Below are 17,299 nucleotides of genomic sequence, written 5' to 3'. Positions count from 1 at the left end.
GTCTGCAGATGAGGAATTCTCTTCGTTTATGTGAAGATGTCTTTATCTTACCCTTGTTTGGAGCAGATGTTTTCACTAGCTATATGATTCTAAGTTGATAGTTTTTTCTTTCACACTTAAAGAGATAGTTCTGTTGTGTTCTGGTTGCTGTCATTTCTGATAAGTCTATCTTCATTCCATAGGCACTGTATGGAATTTGTCTTTTGTTTCACCAGCTACTTTTATGATTTTTTTTCATTATCTTTTTATTTGTTTGACTATGGTATAGCTAAATGTCATCTTTATATTTATTATTTATGTTTCTGTAATTTGATGTTTTTCACCAAATTTAGGAGACTTTTGGCCATTATATTTTCCAATTCTTTTTCCTGACCCATTCAGTCCTCTGTTTCTTGGGTATCAAATTGTATATATGCTAGACCATTTAATATTGTCCCAAAAGCAACTAAGGTTTTGTTCATTTATAAAATATTTTTTCCCCTTTAAATTTTAATTTCTGTTGACTTGTTTTCAGCTTAGTCAATTCTTTTCACCCTGTGTTATCCAGTCTCCTCTTAAAGCTCTCTGACTTTTACTTTTGTTCTTCTAACAGTTTTCATTTCTCTGTTGAGATTTCCCATGTATTCATTTATTATGTCCATATTTTCCTAGAAGTTGTCATATACATATTTACAAGATGTTTTAAAGCTCTTGTTTATGAATTCCCACATTTAAAAATGTTTCTATTGACTACTTTTATTATTTTTAGATTATGATTATATTTATCTCTCTACATATATAATAATTTTTTATTGTATGCAGAAAATTTATTTTTTAAAGATTTTATTATTTTTTTAAGTTTATTTATTTATTTTTAGAGAGAGAATGAGTGAGTAAGCAGGGGAGGGGCATGGAGAGAGAATCCCAAGCAGACATGGGTCTCAAACTCACAAACCATGAGATTGTGACCTGAGCCAAAACCAAGAGTTGGACACTTAACTGCCTGAGGCACCCAGGTGCCCCTAAAGCTTTTATTTTTAAATAATCTCTACACCAACATGGAGCTCGAACCCATAACCCTAAGATCAAGAGTTGTATGCTGTACTGATTGAGCCAGCCAGGCACCCCATATATGCTGAAAATTTTAGATGATATCTAATTAGGAGGTCTGGATTATGCTGCCTTTCTTTAAAAAAAATTTTTTTTTAACGTTTATTCACTTTTTTTTTGAGAGACAGAGACACAGCATGAGCAGGGGAGGGGCAGAGAGAGGGAGACACAGAATCCGAAGCAGGCTCCAGGCTCTGAGCTGTCAGCACATAGCCTGACGTGGAACTTGAACTCACAGACCATGAGATCATGGCCTGAGCCGAAGTCAGACGCCTATCTAACCGAGCCACCCAGGCGCCCCTATGCTGTCTTTCTTTAAAGAGTCAAATTTTGTTCAGGCAGGTGGCTAAATTACTGGTGGCTACTTTCAATCTTATTTTTTATGCTTGGATTTATGCTTTGGTAGTGTGGGACTTTTTAGACTTTTTCATTAGTTTAGGATGTGTTTTTTTACTTTAGGCTTCATCCCCATTCCTAAAGCTTGGCCTTTTTGGAGTCTTAATTGAAGCATACAGTGTTCAGCATGGCTTTTCCACAGCAACTGCATCAGAACTCTGTCTCCTACCACTTCACACTCTCTGGTGTCTCTGCTCGGCTCTAAGTCTTACAGCAGCTTCTCTCTGTTAGGCCTCATATAGTCTTACCCCGCTTATGTAGAGATTAAGTGCAATGAATATACTCAGCCATCCTCTTATGGAAAACTCTGTACAGACTTCTGAAGTCCCCTTTCTAATTTTATCCTGCATTGTAAATTCCAGCCTGATCAGTAGCCTCACGTTCTGATCTCTGCCTCCCCAGCCACGTGAGACTGTTGCCTCTTGAGCTCCACTTTCCTGTCCCATACTGGGAAAGTCCCCCCAGAGAAAACCGAAGCAAATGAGGGGGCTTGCCTTGTGCTTCTCTTCTCTCAAACATCATAGGCTTATCTTGTCTGTTGCCCAATGTCTGAGAAACAGTTGCTTTGTATATTTTGTTTTATTTTATAGTCCTTGAGGAGGGAAGGGTCCCTCTGAAACCAGTTATTCCATTGTGTCCAGAAGCAGAGGTTCAGAATGCCCTTTTGAGGTAGAGCTATGCCTTTAAACTCAGTATTGCTTTTATCAGATCAGCTGAAATCAGAGAAGAATCCAATGGTACTTTAAACTTAAAATATTATTTAAACTTTAATTTTAATCTTATTTACATGATAAATATATCAGATCAGGTACAGGATTATCTCAGAAAAATGCAGTCGTAGGAGAGAACCCCATTAAGAGTTTGATGTGCATCTTTCTGGAATTTAGGTTTAAAGCAAACCATAAAAAAGATTTAGCAAATATTTGGGATGACTTTGTAACTGAACTTGGTTGATTAATTATATAGCTGATATGACCAAAATGCAGTTAAAGAAATTCCAAGTGAAAAAAAAATCTATTTGAAGAGTAGTTCATTCAGAAGTTACTCTACCTCCTTGGTAAAAAGCAGACTGAGAAGGAGAAAGGACATAGGAAGAGCAACTGGAAAACCTCTGGGGTGGGCTAGGTGTAAGAGGTGGTTTTAGCTCAGAAATGAAGAGAAGTGGATGAAAACACATTTTGGAAGCAGTGCTGGCGGATTTGGGAGTGTGACAGGTATTTTGCATGAATTTGCAATCTGGGACTGATGGGTGGAGCAGGAAGTCACGAGGTTTTACTGAAGTGGGTGAGATGGGCTGGAGATGTGTGTGGAGAGAGTGTCAAGATTTTTGTTTTGTTAGGTTTGAGAAACCAAGTGTGTAATCAAATGGAAATGTCAAGTAGGTAACTGGATAAAACTGTTACAACTCTGCAAGATGATGGAATACCTACCTTATATGGACAAACTGAGCTCTCTTTCATTTGAGCTATGACATTAAAAACCTGAAGTTTGTTGACAACTAAGAAAGTTATTTGCTGGGTGCCATTGTCAGACCTCTGCTTTCTGGGCCTCCCCAATGTTAGCTTACTGCCTAATCTCCATGAACTCCCAGTGTCATCTCTACAAACAGATAATACCATTTTCATATTGCTGAAAATTCAAGTCCTATATGACAAGTACCTGTGATATCATACTTGGGATTACAGTTACTATAGTAAGTTCTCTAGGTCTTGGGCAATCTCTAGAAATGCTGTAAGGTACTGATTTTTTTCCCTTGAGATAAAGAGGAGGTGAGATGTGAAGAGAGCGGGGTGGGGCCAACTCAAATGAAGATTATAATTCGGTTCTGTGCAAATTTAGGAACCACTACTGCTTTTTTCTTAATGTTTTTTTTTTAATTAAAAAAAATTTTTTTTTTTTAAATTTTAGAGAGAGAGAGACAGGGAGAAGGGGAGAGGGAGAGAGAGAGAATCCTAGGCATGCTCCACGCTCAGTGCAGAGCCCAGCCCAACGCCGGGCTTGATCCCACGACCCTGGGATAATGACCTGAGCCAAAACCAAGAATAAGATGCTCAACTGACTGAGCCACTCAGGCACCCCAAGAATCGCTACTGCTTTTTAAAAAAATGGTAACATGACTAGAGCAGGATCTGAGAAAGTAATTAAAATTGTTCTTCACATATAATTAACATTTCAGATATACAGTAAACCACTTAACTGTCAATTACTCCCATATTCTTAATTCCTACTACCGTGTCAATAAATTGCTATATGGACATATATTCACTGAGGGTTTAGAATGCTATGATACATCATTCACATGATTCATTCATTTTATTTTTCAAATTTACAATAAAAAGCTAGAAAATTTTATGTATTATAAATGCCAGAGACATACAATAGTATAAAATACAAACCCCCTCTCTCCTAAAACACATTAAGCTAAAATGTCATTGGATCGCATCTAGGAAAATGTTGAGAAGTACAGTTCTTTCTAGTACATTTTGAAGCTGCATTGCCATGACATTCTTGTTTACTTATCATTAGAAACTTTTGGTGAAAATGCTTTTCTATATTAGTAAAACTTTACTCATTGGTATATTCGGAAGAGGCAATGAAGCTGAAACAATAGTTCTCATAGGTTCAACCTGTGTGTGTGAGAAGGCTCATGCTCCCTCTGGTGGTGGTAAGGTCTCACTATTTTTATTCAAAAATAATTGATGTGAAGATGGGATTGTCAGGGTGAAGTGATGTTCCCATTAAAGACAAAACAGAAGTCTGATTCCTCAGAGATTTAGCATGTAGGTTCTGGAAGTAACTCCTTGAATGATCTTCAGTAGCCAGGTTGCTGAGCCCTGTGGCTTCCTAATCCTTCTTTAATTCTGACAGAGGGAGGGAAGGAGTGGAAGATTAAGCTTTCTCTTAATCGTGTCTATTCTGACCACTCAGGAATATGATGAGGAATTAATGAGATATTTGTTAAGGGCTTTGAATTTTTAAAATAAAGATGTTTTATAAACTTACAGTTTTCTTAGTAACATTTTCAAGTCTAAATTTCCTTTTAGAACAGCATTCAGTGGTAAGGTCACAAAAGCATGAAGTCAAATGCTACCTCATTTATTTTTTTAGTTTATTATAGTACATAAAAATATAGTGTATTGTATCCCATAGTATAACATATAGTGTTTTCTAGTTAATATAATCGTAACGTTAGGGAGATGTAAAAGACTATATGCAGTGATGGGGTTTAAACACTGTAGATTTAACAAGTGTTGTTCTTAGAGTTTTGGAAGAAAGGAGATGATGATTCTAAATGATGTCTCATCAAAGCTAATTTCTCTGAAAAATGAATATTTATATTGGGCTGTTGGTATCAGGTGTAGATGAGGGATGTTTTGTTTTTTGAAAAATATGGGACTAATATTGAACTTCATGTATATTATATATATATGCTCTATTTCCTTAGGAACTTATTTGGAGAGTTCAAATAAAACATCTGCATAATTAAGAGTCCTTTAATTAAGAAAAATGGCTGTCAAAATCCCACAGCTTTCTAAATTCACAAAATGATGTTGAGCTGCAGATCATGAAATCATCCTAAATTATTGATTAAATGTGTGCAGATGTAAGCATAAGAATAATACATTCCTCATTAGCATGTTGCCTGTATTTACATTTGTTAAATCACAGGTGGTCTAGCAATTGGAGGAAATTGTTTTTTTTGTTTTTGTTTTTGTTTTTTTTGTTTTTAGCTTTGGAACTTCTCCCTGACATAAAGCTGCTTGAAACTGCTGGGCATTTCAGAACTCAGTAACTTAAACATGACAATCGTAGATGCTTATTATAGATGCTATAGAACTTAAACATCTAGACTAAATTCCTGAATCTTTTAGGACCAGTATTTATGGCTCCAAGGACTAATGTTCCCATTTGGGTTAAGGTAACATTTCTGCTAATTCTTACAAGATGGGAATGAAAGGTATTGCCTGTGGAATTGCAACAATAGTAATTTTTTAAACCATGGAAATATTTTTATGTTTTTCTTTTTTGATACCTAAAGTTAGAAATTCTCTTGACCATGACAGTGTGGAGCCAGCTTGGGATTCCGTCTCCCTCTCTCTCTGCCCCTCTCCTGCTTGTGCTCTCTCTCTCTCAAAAATAAATAAACTTAAAAAAAATTCTCTTGACTAAAAATAAATCAGAAAAGATAGGTAAGTATGAATAATAACATTACCTGCAATTCCAGCACTCAGAAATATCCAGTTATCAAGTGTTTTGTATGTTGCTTATATTCATCATCTCTCTCTCACTAGCCTGATATGGTGGTCATGGGGGACAGGCACATCCTACTTGCCCCTCATTGCTTTTTCTTATTCTCCCTTCCTCTTTCCTCAAAGCACTCGGTTTTGAATCTCAGGCTATCAAATTATACCACTCCTTGTGTATGCGTCCCTTACCTCATTATTTGAAGATTTAGTTCCTGCTTTGCTATTATTCTCTCCGACACTGTGTCAGTAATCACATAATGGATCTCTACAGTGACCTGGCCTCACAGTTCCTCCACCCAACCATAACTACTTTACTTTCAGGTCAAACCTTTGACCAGTTATTTCCAGTTTTGGGCAGTTTTGCACCCCATGGGACATTTGGCAATGCCTGGAGACATTTTTGCTTGTCACAGTGGGGAGGTATTACTGACATCATGGGCAGAGACCATAGGGCTACTAATCATCCTACAACGCATAGGACAGCCCTCTACAGCAAAGAATTATTTGACCCAGAATGTCAATAGTGTTGAGGTTGAGAAACCCTCTTCAACTCAAAGATAGCCTTACTATTGCACCTTCAGAGATAAGAATGATTTTCAATAGAATGGCTTCCTAACCTAGATATTCTGTAATACTTAAAACTATTGGGTGACCCTCTCTGACAATTAGATGCTGATGTATAGGTAAAGCAGAACCATCTTTCCTCTGGGAATAGTATAAATAGCTTAGTGCTTTTTAGTATTAGCACCTTCTCCGGAAGTATCATTTAAAATATTGTCTAGTGAATCACACCAGCCAAACATAGGAAAGGCAGATTCCTTACAGAAAATCCTTCCAAAGAAGCATTTCTTAAGACGTAAAAAAAAAAGTGTATAGGGGCATCTGGGTGGCTCAGTGACTCTTGATTTTGGCTCAGGTCACAATCTCATGGTTCATGGGATCGAGCCCTGCATCAGGCTCTGTGCTGACAGTGTAGAGCCTGCTTCGGATTATCTCCTTCCTCTCTCCCTGCCCCTCCCCTCTCTCTGTCTCTCATGCTCTGTCTCTCAAAATAAACTTAAAAAAATTTTTTTAAGCATATAATTTTATTATATAACAAAATCAACATTTAACAATATCACATTTTTACATTTGAGACCAAGGCTTCATCCCCTCCCCTTATCTTCCATGTTTTGACTCCTTTTGAATTGGTTAAAAGGCCTTTACAGATTTTTTTCCATAAAGGAAAAAGCCACTTAGTCAATTTAATTGCTAGAAAGTAGCTTATTGTATTCTGTGGTCTCAGAAAGTCCTACCAGAATGCCTCAGTGGTGCCTTATTACTGAGAAAAATGAAAACAATGATAATATCATATGTTGAAAGTGATATTGAGCCCAAAAATGCTGATACAGATTATGAACGTAAAATTCCACAGGACAGAGTATTGCTGTGGCTTTGCGTAGCACCAGGCCTTTTAATTGTTAGGTTTTGCGTCCTTTCTTTGGGCCTTTATTAGGCCTTGGTTCTATTGAAAGGACTAACGAACGCTTATCATTTTCTCACTAGGAAAAAAAATCATTCTGTGGCAACACTTGCAGTGATAATAGATTTCTAGTATTCATTGCTATTGTGGGGAGGGTGAACACATGGATAAAGACTTGAAATTTCTCATTCTAGGAAATTAAAAGTAGTGGTATAATTTCTACTCGGGGATTTTTGGAGATTTGTGGGGTATGTAGATTCGGATGGAGAAGGACATACAGAGGTGACAGTATAAGCCACACATAGATCACAGCATTTCTGGGCCCATGCTCTGGCCCAGAAACACAACATGAAATGTAGTATGAAAGGTAGGTAGGTCACTGGCACAGTGTGCCAGCCTGGGCTGTCCCACCATTCCCTTTTCCCTGTGGTTGCTGCTTCCACTAGGTAATCACAGATCATGTTGGGAATCTTTCCTATTAATAGAATCAGGATGAGTTCTTTGCCTTTACTTAGAAATAGCCAGAAGGACCAGAAACAGAAGCCCTGAATCATCTTCACTGTAAAATCACCAGTGGAGGGTGTGTGGATTTGCTCTTCAAGTTCTAGGCTCTTTCATCAGATAAAGCCTTGGCTGTGGCTGGGTTTTATGTGATTTTTTTCAGTAGTACTAGCAGATAAATTATCTTGTATCTTTATGCTATCCCACATTGGCTCTCCCTGCCCAGTCTTTCGTTGTCTGGTCCCAGCTGGCAAATAAGAACTTCACAGTCTGAAAACTATTAATGTAGCTCGGCTAAAGTTAGCTGTTAGATTTTTCGATGAAGCATGTTTGCAGAGATGAGTGGTGTTTTTTCTATTTATAGGAGGAGCCCTGATATCCAAGCAAAAGAAGAGTTATGGAAGCATATTCAGTAAGTACTGATTTTTTTCTTCCTCTTCTTGTTTCAAAACCCATGTAGTGTTAAGGTGTTTACGAGGGAGACCACTGACACCGAGAGGCAGCCTCTGGCTGAAGCCTGTCACATAGTCTTTCTTCATTGCCATCATTATGTGGAACATGGGACTCACAGTGGTGGTGCCTTCCCGTGCCAGCAGCCCCTCTACAGGTAGCCCTGACATCTTCTCTCTTAAGGCCAGTTAGCCCCACCTGTAAATGGCCTCAGGACAATGTTTTACAAATAAATACCAGGGAAAACAGATTCAGAAGGAAAAAAGATACTACAGGGGAGAGAAGCAGATCTTTTGTAAAGAAATGATGGATGGAAGAGTCGTCTACATTCCAGTTATAGAAAAACTGGAAAAAAGGTAGAAGAGCCACAGAAAAGGTTTTTCCCCCTATTTTTCCTTGAATACATACTAGGTTTTTAATCTTTGCTCCTGGCTTATATTTCTCTTAGTTTTACTAATACTGTGTTTGGGGATAAGGTTAGGAAGGAAAAACTCACCTGCCAGTTGTATTTCTATCAGCTTCATAAATTTAATTTTCTTGCTCATTCCCTTCTAGAAAGGAACTTGTGGATCCTTCTGGTTTGTCTGAAGAACAATTAAAAGAGATTCCATACACTAAAATAGAGTGAGTATGTCTTTGAAAATCTTGTCACAAAAGTTTTATTAGTACTTATAAGTGAATAGTCCATTCTTAGTTTCCGGTGGTATTCTATGAAGGGCTTTGTCTTTACATTTTAACTAAAATTAAAACTGTAGGAAAGGGGGTGCCTGAGTGGCTCAGTCCATTAAGCATCTGACTTCGGCTCAGGTCATGATCTCACGGTTTGTGAGTTCGGTCAGGCTCTGTGCTGACAGCTCAGAGCCTGGAGCCTGCTTCAGATTGTGTGTCTCCCTCTCTCTCTCTGCCCCCTGGCTTGCTTGCATTCTGTGTCTCTCCCTCTCAAAAATAAACATTAAAAAAAAAAACAAACTGTAGAGAAAGAGGTAGAAAAGGGTGTATTAAAGCTAATTGTTATTTTGCACTACAATCACAATCATATATTAACTGCCAGTTTGTATGAAGTGGGTACACGGGAGCTTTTGATAATTAATGTGTTCTAAAACCTAAGTTCTTTTTTTAAGGGATTCATTGATTGGTAATAATGTTTCTTTTTATTCACTACAAGATAGTTGTATTGGCCCTGAATCCTGCCACATTAGCCCATGGAACTAGCACATTGAATGTGCTCCATGGAAGCGTAACAGAATTCCCTAATCACCATTCAGTGTAGGATGCAGCAGAAGATGATCTATTTACTCTGTTTTCTGCCCTGCTGTAATTGGTAAAGAGAAAGGGTGTGTGGGGGTGGGGGGTTATTTCCTTGCTTTATTTCCGTCTGTAACCCATGCTTTCTTCCCACTCTGGTCAAACTGCAGGTTTGTACACACTCTCCCCAACTCCCCTTCCTACCACCCCCTCATCTTTGGCCAAAGATTGAATTCTTAATGACAGGCTAATTAGCTAGGATAAGGACCAACCTTTCCTCATAGGAATGCCATTTGTCTGCGTTACAGATTTTTTTTCTTTCACACTACTGGAAAAAATTCAACTGTAGGGAATAGTTTCATTAGAATTTTTCATTAAAAAACTACACACTCATGTGCATACAAATAATACAGCTTCATTTTCATGTAAATGAAATGGTCATGTAAATGGTCAAGAGGGCAGTTTTCTGTTAGTTCCTGAAAGTGAAGCCACTTAGGCTTTCTAAGCTCAGAGGGATCATGTTCTTTTTAAATTCTTGAAGTCATTCCTTTGTGGTTTCCATATTAAGGAAAAATTCCAAATTATCCTCTTCTGACTTCTGGTTTATTTTCATGTTTTTGGTTGCTTATTCAGGACTCAAGGTGACCCAATCCGCATCAGGCATTCCCATTCACCGCGAAGTTACCGCCAGTATCGCAGGTCTCAGTGTTCAGATGGAGAGCGATCTGTTCTCTCGGAGGTGAAGTAAGTGGGCAAGCTTGAGTACATTATCACTTGCAGGACTCCAGTTCTGGAACAGCACAGTAGGACTTTCTGCAAAGATGGAAATGTTCTGTATCTATAACTGTTAAGTATCTGAAAGATGGCTAGTGTGACCGAGAAACTGAAAATTTAATATTCTTAATTAAATTTAAGTAGCCCTGTATGGCTAGTGGCTACCATATTGGACAGCACAGATCTAGACCATACTTAGCCTGAATCATGGTACCTCCAAGCTATGCACTGAAACTTTTAGAAGAAAAAAAAAGGCATTAACTATTCTATTGTGAATAATGCATCCTTATTTGAGAAACGGTGTATGTTTCTTTTTGATCTGATGACATTTTCTTTTACTATAGCAAATATCGTATGTTGTAGTTATTTGTGTTATTCAGTTTTTCTTTTGAGGAAACTGACTGTATTTCACAATATAGTCGCAAGAGGTGCTATATTTTAAATGAATATGTTAATGAAATAATTATGTATCATGTACTTGCTGGGTAGGAATGTTAATCATTTAACTGAATTAAGGCTCAAAATTTTGATAAACATTAATAAGTTGGGACATTTTCTTTTACTATAGCAAATATCGTATGTTGTAGTTATTTGTGTTATTCAGTTTTTCTTTTGAGGAAACTGACTGTATTTCACAATACAGTCGCAAGAGGTGCTATATTTTAAATGAATATGTTAATGAAATAATTATGTATCATGTATTGCTGGGTAGGAATGTTAATCATTTAACTCTGAATTAAGGCTCAAAATTTTGATAAACATTAATAAGTTGGGACATAAGCTAGCCCAGCCGAGAGAGTTATAGGCCAGGTTTTGTTTATTTTTTGTTTGTAAAATGTAGAGCATGGCTATTTATAGCTACATAGGTTTATAGAAAAAGAATAAATGGCCACAAATGCTTCTTTGGAAACAAATTGAAAGGCCATTTATACATGTCACAGTAACTAGAGCACATGGGAACCACACTTATGTTTTACTCTTGGTTCTTCTATGATTTTGAGCAAGTCAAAACCTTGCTCAACTTAATGCAAAGCCTGCCCAACTTAATGCAAAAACATTTATTAAACATCTCTCCGTGTAAAGTATTGTGGTAGGTACTCTTAAGGAGTATAAAGGTACATCAAACATGTTTTCTATTCTGTAGTTCTCTTCCACCTCAAGTTGTGATTCTAGGTACTATCTCAATTGTTAATTCTAAAACAAATCCTCTGCAGTTCAAAAACAGATCTTGTACCTCCACTTCCTGTGACACGTTCTTCAGATGCTCAGGGTTCTGGTGGCTCCACGGTTCATCAGGTTGGTAATAATAAAGTTTTAAGGTATTGGTATTGATGAAAATTTTTGAGAAGCACTTTTCTGAAAGTTCTTTTGGGGAAATAGGGCAATGAATCTCTAACCTCATTCTGAGATACTATAATTTAAAAAGAAATTATACAAAACGTGGAAGGAGGGTTACATGATCAAGACAAGGCACAACATGGGAAGAGTTAAGTTAGAAGTGAGAGCTAGAGCTAGTGCAAGGTCTCAAACAGTCTGATCCTTGGAGCAAAGCCAAGGATAATGAAAATAAATGGTAAGATTATTTGAAACCAGAGCAAAGAAACAATAGCTTCACTAATTAAAAAAAAAAAAAATTCTTTGATATTTTTTGAGCCAGAGAAGCGAGAAAGTGGTAGACTTAGAGCAGGCACATGTTCTATTATTGATGGCAGACAATTACTCAAGTCCTATTTCATTTGTCTTCTCCATCAAAGAAAATTACTTTTGTTCTGGAAATGTTTTAAATAATGTGGTTAAAAGGGAATTCAAGGACAGAGTAAAGTTATCTGTCTGCCTTAATAAAATCAATTTACTCAGCTGGATTAGATCTATCAGGGGAGCACTCTAACAAACATATTGCAGCAAGGTGTTTGACACCATCTCTTATGGTAAATCAGAGATAAAAAGGCTGCGTGAGATCATTGGGTGGATTTAGGTCTACTTAAACCATCACTCTAAGAACAAAGTTGATGTTTATAATGGGTCATTGTCCACCCGTTGTTTGTAGTGATGTGGTGTTCGTTAGATCCTCCATCCCTTTGGAACGCAATTCTAACTACTGTCTCCCATAAAAAGGCATGTAAGCACAGTTTTATATGTAAATCCAGGGAGTTTATGGACAATCTAAGAAAACTGACTCCAGTGGTACAGTTTATACACTGCCCTTTGTTTCTCCAGATTCATTTTTGTCATTGACTTAAGCAGGGTCAGAAATGCCTGTACTAATTTATGTTAGATTTCCTGGGAAGAGATTCTGAGATGGAGGTTTACATGGAGGAACTTTATTGGAAAGCATAAGGATCAACACTTATTGGGATGAGAGAGAAAGCCCAATGTTGAATGGTGTAGTATTCTCCGAATAAAGCATCAGCTGATTCCACAGGGAGCTCTAGAGCTGAGAGGGCCTATTGGATCTCTCCCACTTGGCCTTTACACAGACACTCACCATGTAACAAGTCACTTGTTGAAGGGTGCCCTAAGGAGGGGGCTGTCTTCAGCTGAGGGCAGTTCCTGGGGGAGGGCTTAGTTTTTTAGCCGTATATCAGCCAACACTCCCAGCAGCTGGGGGAGTGAATGCCTCAGTCCTGAATGGAGGACTGGATGATTAGTTACTACATCCAATAACATCTTCCTCATTTTTGATTAGGTAGATCTGGAAGAGCCAATAGGTTGTGCAAACAATTGTTTCAAGTCAATAGTATTTTAAAAATTTATATTCAAGATTAGGAGTTTAGGCTTTGCATTCAGATTGACCTGCATTTGTGTCTCCTTGTCTCTGCATACCACTTGTGTGACTTTGAGCAAACCGTGTAACTTGTAAACTTCAATTTCTATGCAACATAAATAACCTGTCAGGGTTATTGTGAGGATAAACAGGCAGTTATTTTTCAGAACTTTCTGTCTTAAAATTTAAAGTTGGATTCAGCACAAAGAATTTTATTGTACTTTCGCTCTTCTAACTACCCTAGACTCCCTGATCACCATCACTAAGGAATCGCAGGAAACTTCTGCACATTGAAATAGTTCTCACTTTTCTGCATACAACAGCTCACATGCATCTACGGATCAGTGTGGCACTGATTCAAAGCTGGTCTCTGTGACATCTCTTTGAATTCAACAAATACCTAATAAGCACATTAGACAGGCACTGGCTGGGTAGTCAGTAAACTACAGCCTATGGGCTAAATCCAGCCTACCTGTTTCTGTATGGCCTAGGAGCTAATAAATTGCTTTTACATTTTTTAAGGGTTAAGGGGTGGGGGGGGGGCACAACATGCAACAGCAACCAGATGTAGTCTATAATTAGGCCCTTCTGAGAAAAATGTTCAGACTCCTGGCCTAGACATAGAACACATAAAAGTTAACAAAATCATTAGGGAAGCATTATGAAGAAACCAAGGGCTCAGTTAGAAAATCAACAGGTCAATTTGACAATAAATTTCATATATTTAAAAAAAAATAAAAGAAAATCAACAGGTGACTTTACAGAAATAGGGTGGTCCAAGAAAGTTAACTCAGAAACCGATGACAGAAATAGGGTGACCAGTGATCTCAGGAACTGATGTATAAAGCTGGAAACTTGCAGAGTAGGAGCCACCCAGGTGCAGATGGAAGAGCAAGAGAGAAGTCTGTCAAGGTCCCGGGGGCGTTTGAGCTAAGACCAGTGTGCTCAGAGCATGGAGGAGGGTGGGGACAGATTTCGCAGGGCTTTATTCTAAGTGCCAAAAGGAAACCACTGATGTGGTTGCCACATGGAGAAAGGACTTGAATGACACTGGGAAGCAGGGAAGTTGCATTTCCCAAGTTCTGTCATGGTGCCAGAGTTCTGGTAGTGGTATGGCCTGTCTACACCTCACTTCCTTTTTTCATGCAGAAGGCTGGTAAAGGTGGGATGAATCATGGACTCTCACTTTATTTTCTTAAGATATGCAGGCAGAGACCGGTTTTACTGTAAAGTGACTTACAAGGTAGTGCTTGTTTTAGGTGACCTCCCAGCAACTTTTCTCTTGCTGTATTAGCTTTCCATTCTTCACATACACTGTCCTTCCCCTACCTCAGATTATCCAGACATCTTCCATTTCAGAGGTCTCACACTCTAAAATTATCTTGATTCAACCAGAGAGTCTGGTTTAGGAATGACTAGAAATATTTAGCTGAAGTGATTTAGGACTAATTTTCATGCATTTAGTGTATTATGCATGTTACAATCAGACTTAACTTTACAATCTTCATGTCATAACAAGGTATTTGTTGAACAGCTTTTGATACTATGAACCTTAATTTCTGATGTATTAATAAAGTCGATTTGGCCATTTTCTTCTCTGAATCTTACTTTATCTTTTGAATATATTTTCTTCTAGAGAAGAAATGGATCTAAAGATAGCCTGATTGAAGAAAAATCTCAGACATCTACAAGCAATCTGACTGGAAAACACATAGCAAAAACAGTGAAAACTGTCCAAGCTTCACGCCTCAAGATGGACTTGATCCAGTGAAGGGCCGGAGAATAGGGGTGGGAAGGGTGTGTGTGTGTGCCACCTTTACTTTCAAACTGTGAATTATTCAAATATCTTGGACCTGCAAAAAGTGTTTCTTCAGAAAAAAAATGGGAGTCTGTTGCATCTTCTAAATGTTTAACAGTGTATTTGTGCTGAAGGGCCTTTTTATTTGGCAACTCAAAGAAGGGTTGAGAAAACTCATGCCTTGATGCCCTATTTTCCTTCCTGGAAACTCCAGTTATCTTGTGTCCACAACCAAGATCAGGTGGTTCTGATCAAAGGTCTGGAATCCTAGTGTGCAGCTGCCTAGCTAGGTACACGAAGTGGACAAAAAGGTTCTTCCCAACTCTAGGTGGATCTCAGCCTGTGCACAGATGTATGAAGACTGAGATCTCACTTTCAGACTGAAGTTTTTATTCATATAAATGTTCTTTGTAATACTGTATTTTGTGGCATTAAGTCCCACTGGTTATTTACAAATGTAAAAAGCTTTTTAAGTGTTGCTTTGAATTTCTAGTGTCCTTGTGTTTTCAAAAAAAAAGAAAATGCTATGTGTAGATTTCAGTTGACCTCCGTTTATAAATTCATGAAACCCAACCTCAAATGGTCTCTCCATCCTGCCTGGCTCTCTAACTCCCACCCCCAAAGATGAGTTCATCTGAGGATGACTTTGCCACTCCACTTTCCAGAGAAAACAGATACTCCTGCAGGACATTATCTCCCTACCCACACACTTTCCAGCTGTCATCAACACTAATCCTTCCTTTCCTCCTGTCCCTGCACCTGTGTTTTGGAACTCACTCTCCTTCAGCCTTCCTGTCCCTGTCCACTTCCTGTCAGCTAGATCCTTGCCATTTGGTTTTAAACTATTAACTCTCCCATCTAAAAAAAGGAAAATAAAAGCCAACCAACTTTTCCAACCACAAATCCCTCTCCAGCTACTATTTTCCTCTCCCATTCCAAGTTTCTCAAAAGGATTATCTGCAGCTGGTGTCAATTCTTCTAATCCCGACTGTAAACTGTTAAGATCCTCCTCCACTACACACCTTACGCTAAAATCACCTGTCACCAAATCCCAAAGGTAACTTTAGGCTGCCCTGCCATATTTTTAGTGCAGTATTTCATTGTTTGCACTGTTCTGACCATCTTTTACTGCTCTTCAGTAAGATGCTATTCTACCTCATCAATTAGTTTCCCAGAGCTTAGGCCTCTTCCTCTACCCCAGGTGGATCTCATTTATGCCCATAGCCTTAAGGTTTATTTCCATAGCTTAGTCTTTCTGCCAGGCCACTTAGATTTTTCAAAGGCAATCCCAGTTCAACAGTTTAAAATGCTGCTCCCTGGATTCAGGACCACTACCATGTGAATGTGCAAAACTACACACATAGCAATCATTAGACACCTCCCCTATTACCAAGTCCTGTTAGCTCTGCTCTCTATAGCTTAATGATCTCCAAATTTTACTACCACCCTGGTCCAAGGTGGTCCTCTCTTGCTTCAACAACTGGCCCACCTGCATCTCCTTTTTTACACATGACAACTATAAAATTTCCCCTTGCTTTAAACAGAGCCCTATGTGGTCTGTTGTTTTACCTGCTCAGGCTCATTCTGTAACACCCATGGGCTCCCTTAATAGCCACCTTCAAGCCTCATTAAGCACTCAACTCTTATCTAAATCAGGACGCTTAAGACGGAAAGTAACTACAACTGTCACAAACCTGTATCTTTCCTAGGCCAAGGCCTCTGCATATGCCATTCCCAACTTTGCCTTGCAAAAATAACTGCCCTTAATCTCAACCGCTTTCTCAGGTTTCCTTGGTCAACTCATGAATGAGACTTGTCTCACAAAGGCAGTTTCATATCTGTGATGATATTTCTGCCATTCAACTCTAAGCTTCCAAAGGGAGGGACTGTGTTTTGCTCACCCTTGTGTTCCCACCTCCTAGTACGTTACTGAAAAACTCAATAAATGTTTCAATGCCCAAAGACTATTTGTTCTTTCCTACAAAGTTGAGGTGGAGGGTAAAAAAATAAAATGCAGTGACAACGTAAAACACACCTGTGACCTAAAAACCAACTACTCTAGTTCACCAGGCCAAGGCACTGAAAGCAAGCACTTAGTTCTCCATAACTGGTAGCTCTGAATATCAATCTTAGCTGAGATTAAACCATTCTCAAGTTTCAGGGGCGGGGAGGATAGAAACCCTCCCTTTCCCTTTGATCTTTCAAAAGAATGCTATTTGCTGGCAGTTAATTACTTAATACACAAACCTCCAAGAAGCACAAGAAGTATTTATTCATAGCCCCACTATTTTAAAGGTAGATTTATGGACAGTTCCAAAACAGTTGTTTTAGTACACCCTCAGACTCCTGGGAATTTTAAATGATCCAAGCAACTCTTGTCAAGATTTCCTGTGATGGTTTTGAATTCATCAAGGACATCCTAAAAGACAAAATAAAGCACTGAATTTGACATATATTCACGTGCATCAAACATTAAAAGCTTCATAATAAAACTCAGTATATCCTTCTGAATTGCATTTTGGACTCAGCTTTAAACGTCCACATAAAACCTGAGACTTGGCAAGTGTTGGAAA

At 38.3% G+C, this 17,299-nt stretch overlaps 1 protein-coding gene across 5 annotated transcripts in view; it reads left to right on the top strand.

Moving 5' to 3' along the window:
• EPB41L4A (erythrocyte membrane protein band 4.1 like 4A) overlaps positions 1–15,306 on the top strand; it is a 251,665-nt gene extending 236,359 nt beyond the window's left edge. For 4 of the 5 annotated variants that reach the window (XM_027036083.2, XM_027036073.2, XM_027036063.2 and 1 more), the window contains 5 exons: positions 8,060–8,107; positions 8,701–8,769; positions 10,024–10,134; positions 11,379–11,460; positions 14,565–15,306. In XM_027036083.2, the coding sequence (XP_026891884.1) occupies positions 8,060–8,107; positions 8,701–8,769; positions 10,024–10,134; positions 11,379–11,460; positions 14,565–14,699 (445 nt within the window). In that variant the 3' untranslated portion in view covers positions 14,700–15,306. The remainder of the gene's footprint in view (positions 1–8,059; positions 8,108–8,700; positions 8,770–10,023; positions 10,135–11,378; positions 11,461–14,564) is intronic. The other variant, XM_027036090.2, reaches the window with a different exon arrangement.
• Positions 15,307–17,299: the final 1,993 nt, after the last annotated feature.

The sequence above is a fragment of the Acinonyx jubatus genome, chromosome A1, assembly GCF_027475565.1.
Source record: "Acinonyx jubatus isolate Ajub_Pintada_27869175 chromosome A1, VMU_Ajub_asm_v1.0, whole genome shotgun sequence".
Lineage (NCBI taxonomy): Eukaryota > Metazoa > Chordata > Mammalia > Carnivora > Felidae > Acinonyx > Acinonyx jubatus.
This window is presented reverse-complemented; position numbering and strand designations above follow the sequence as displayed.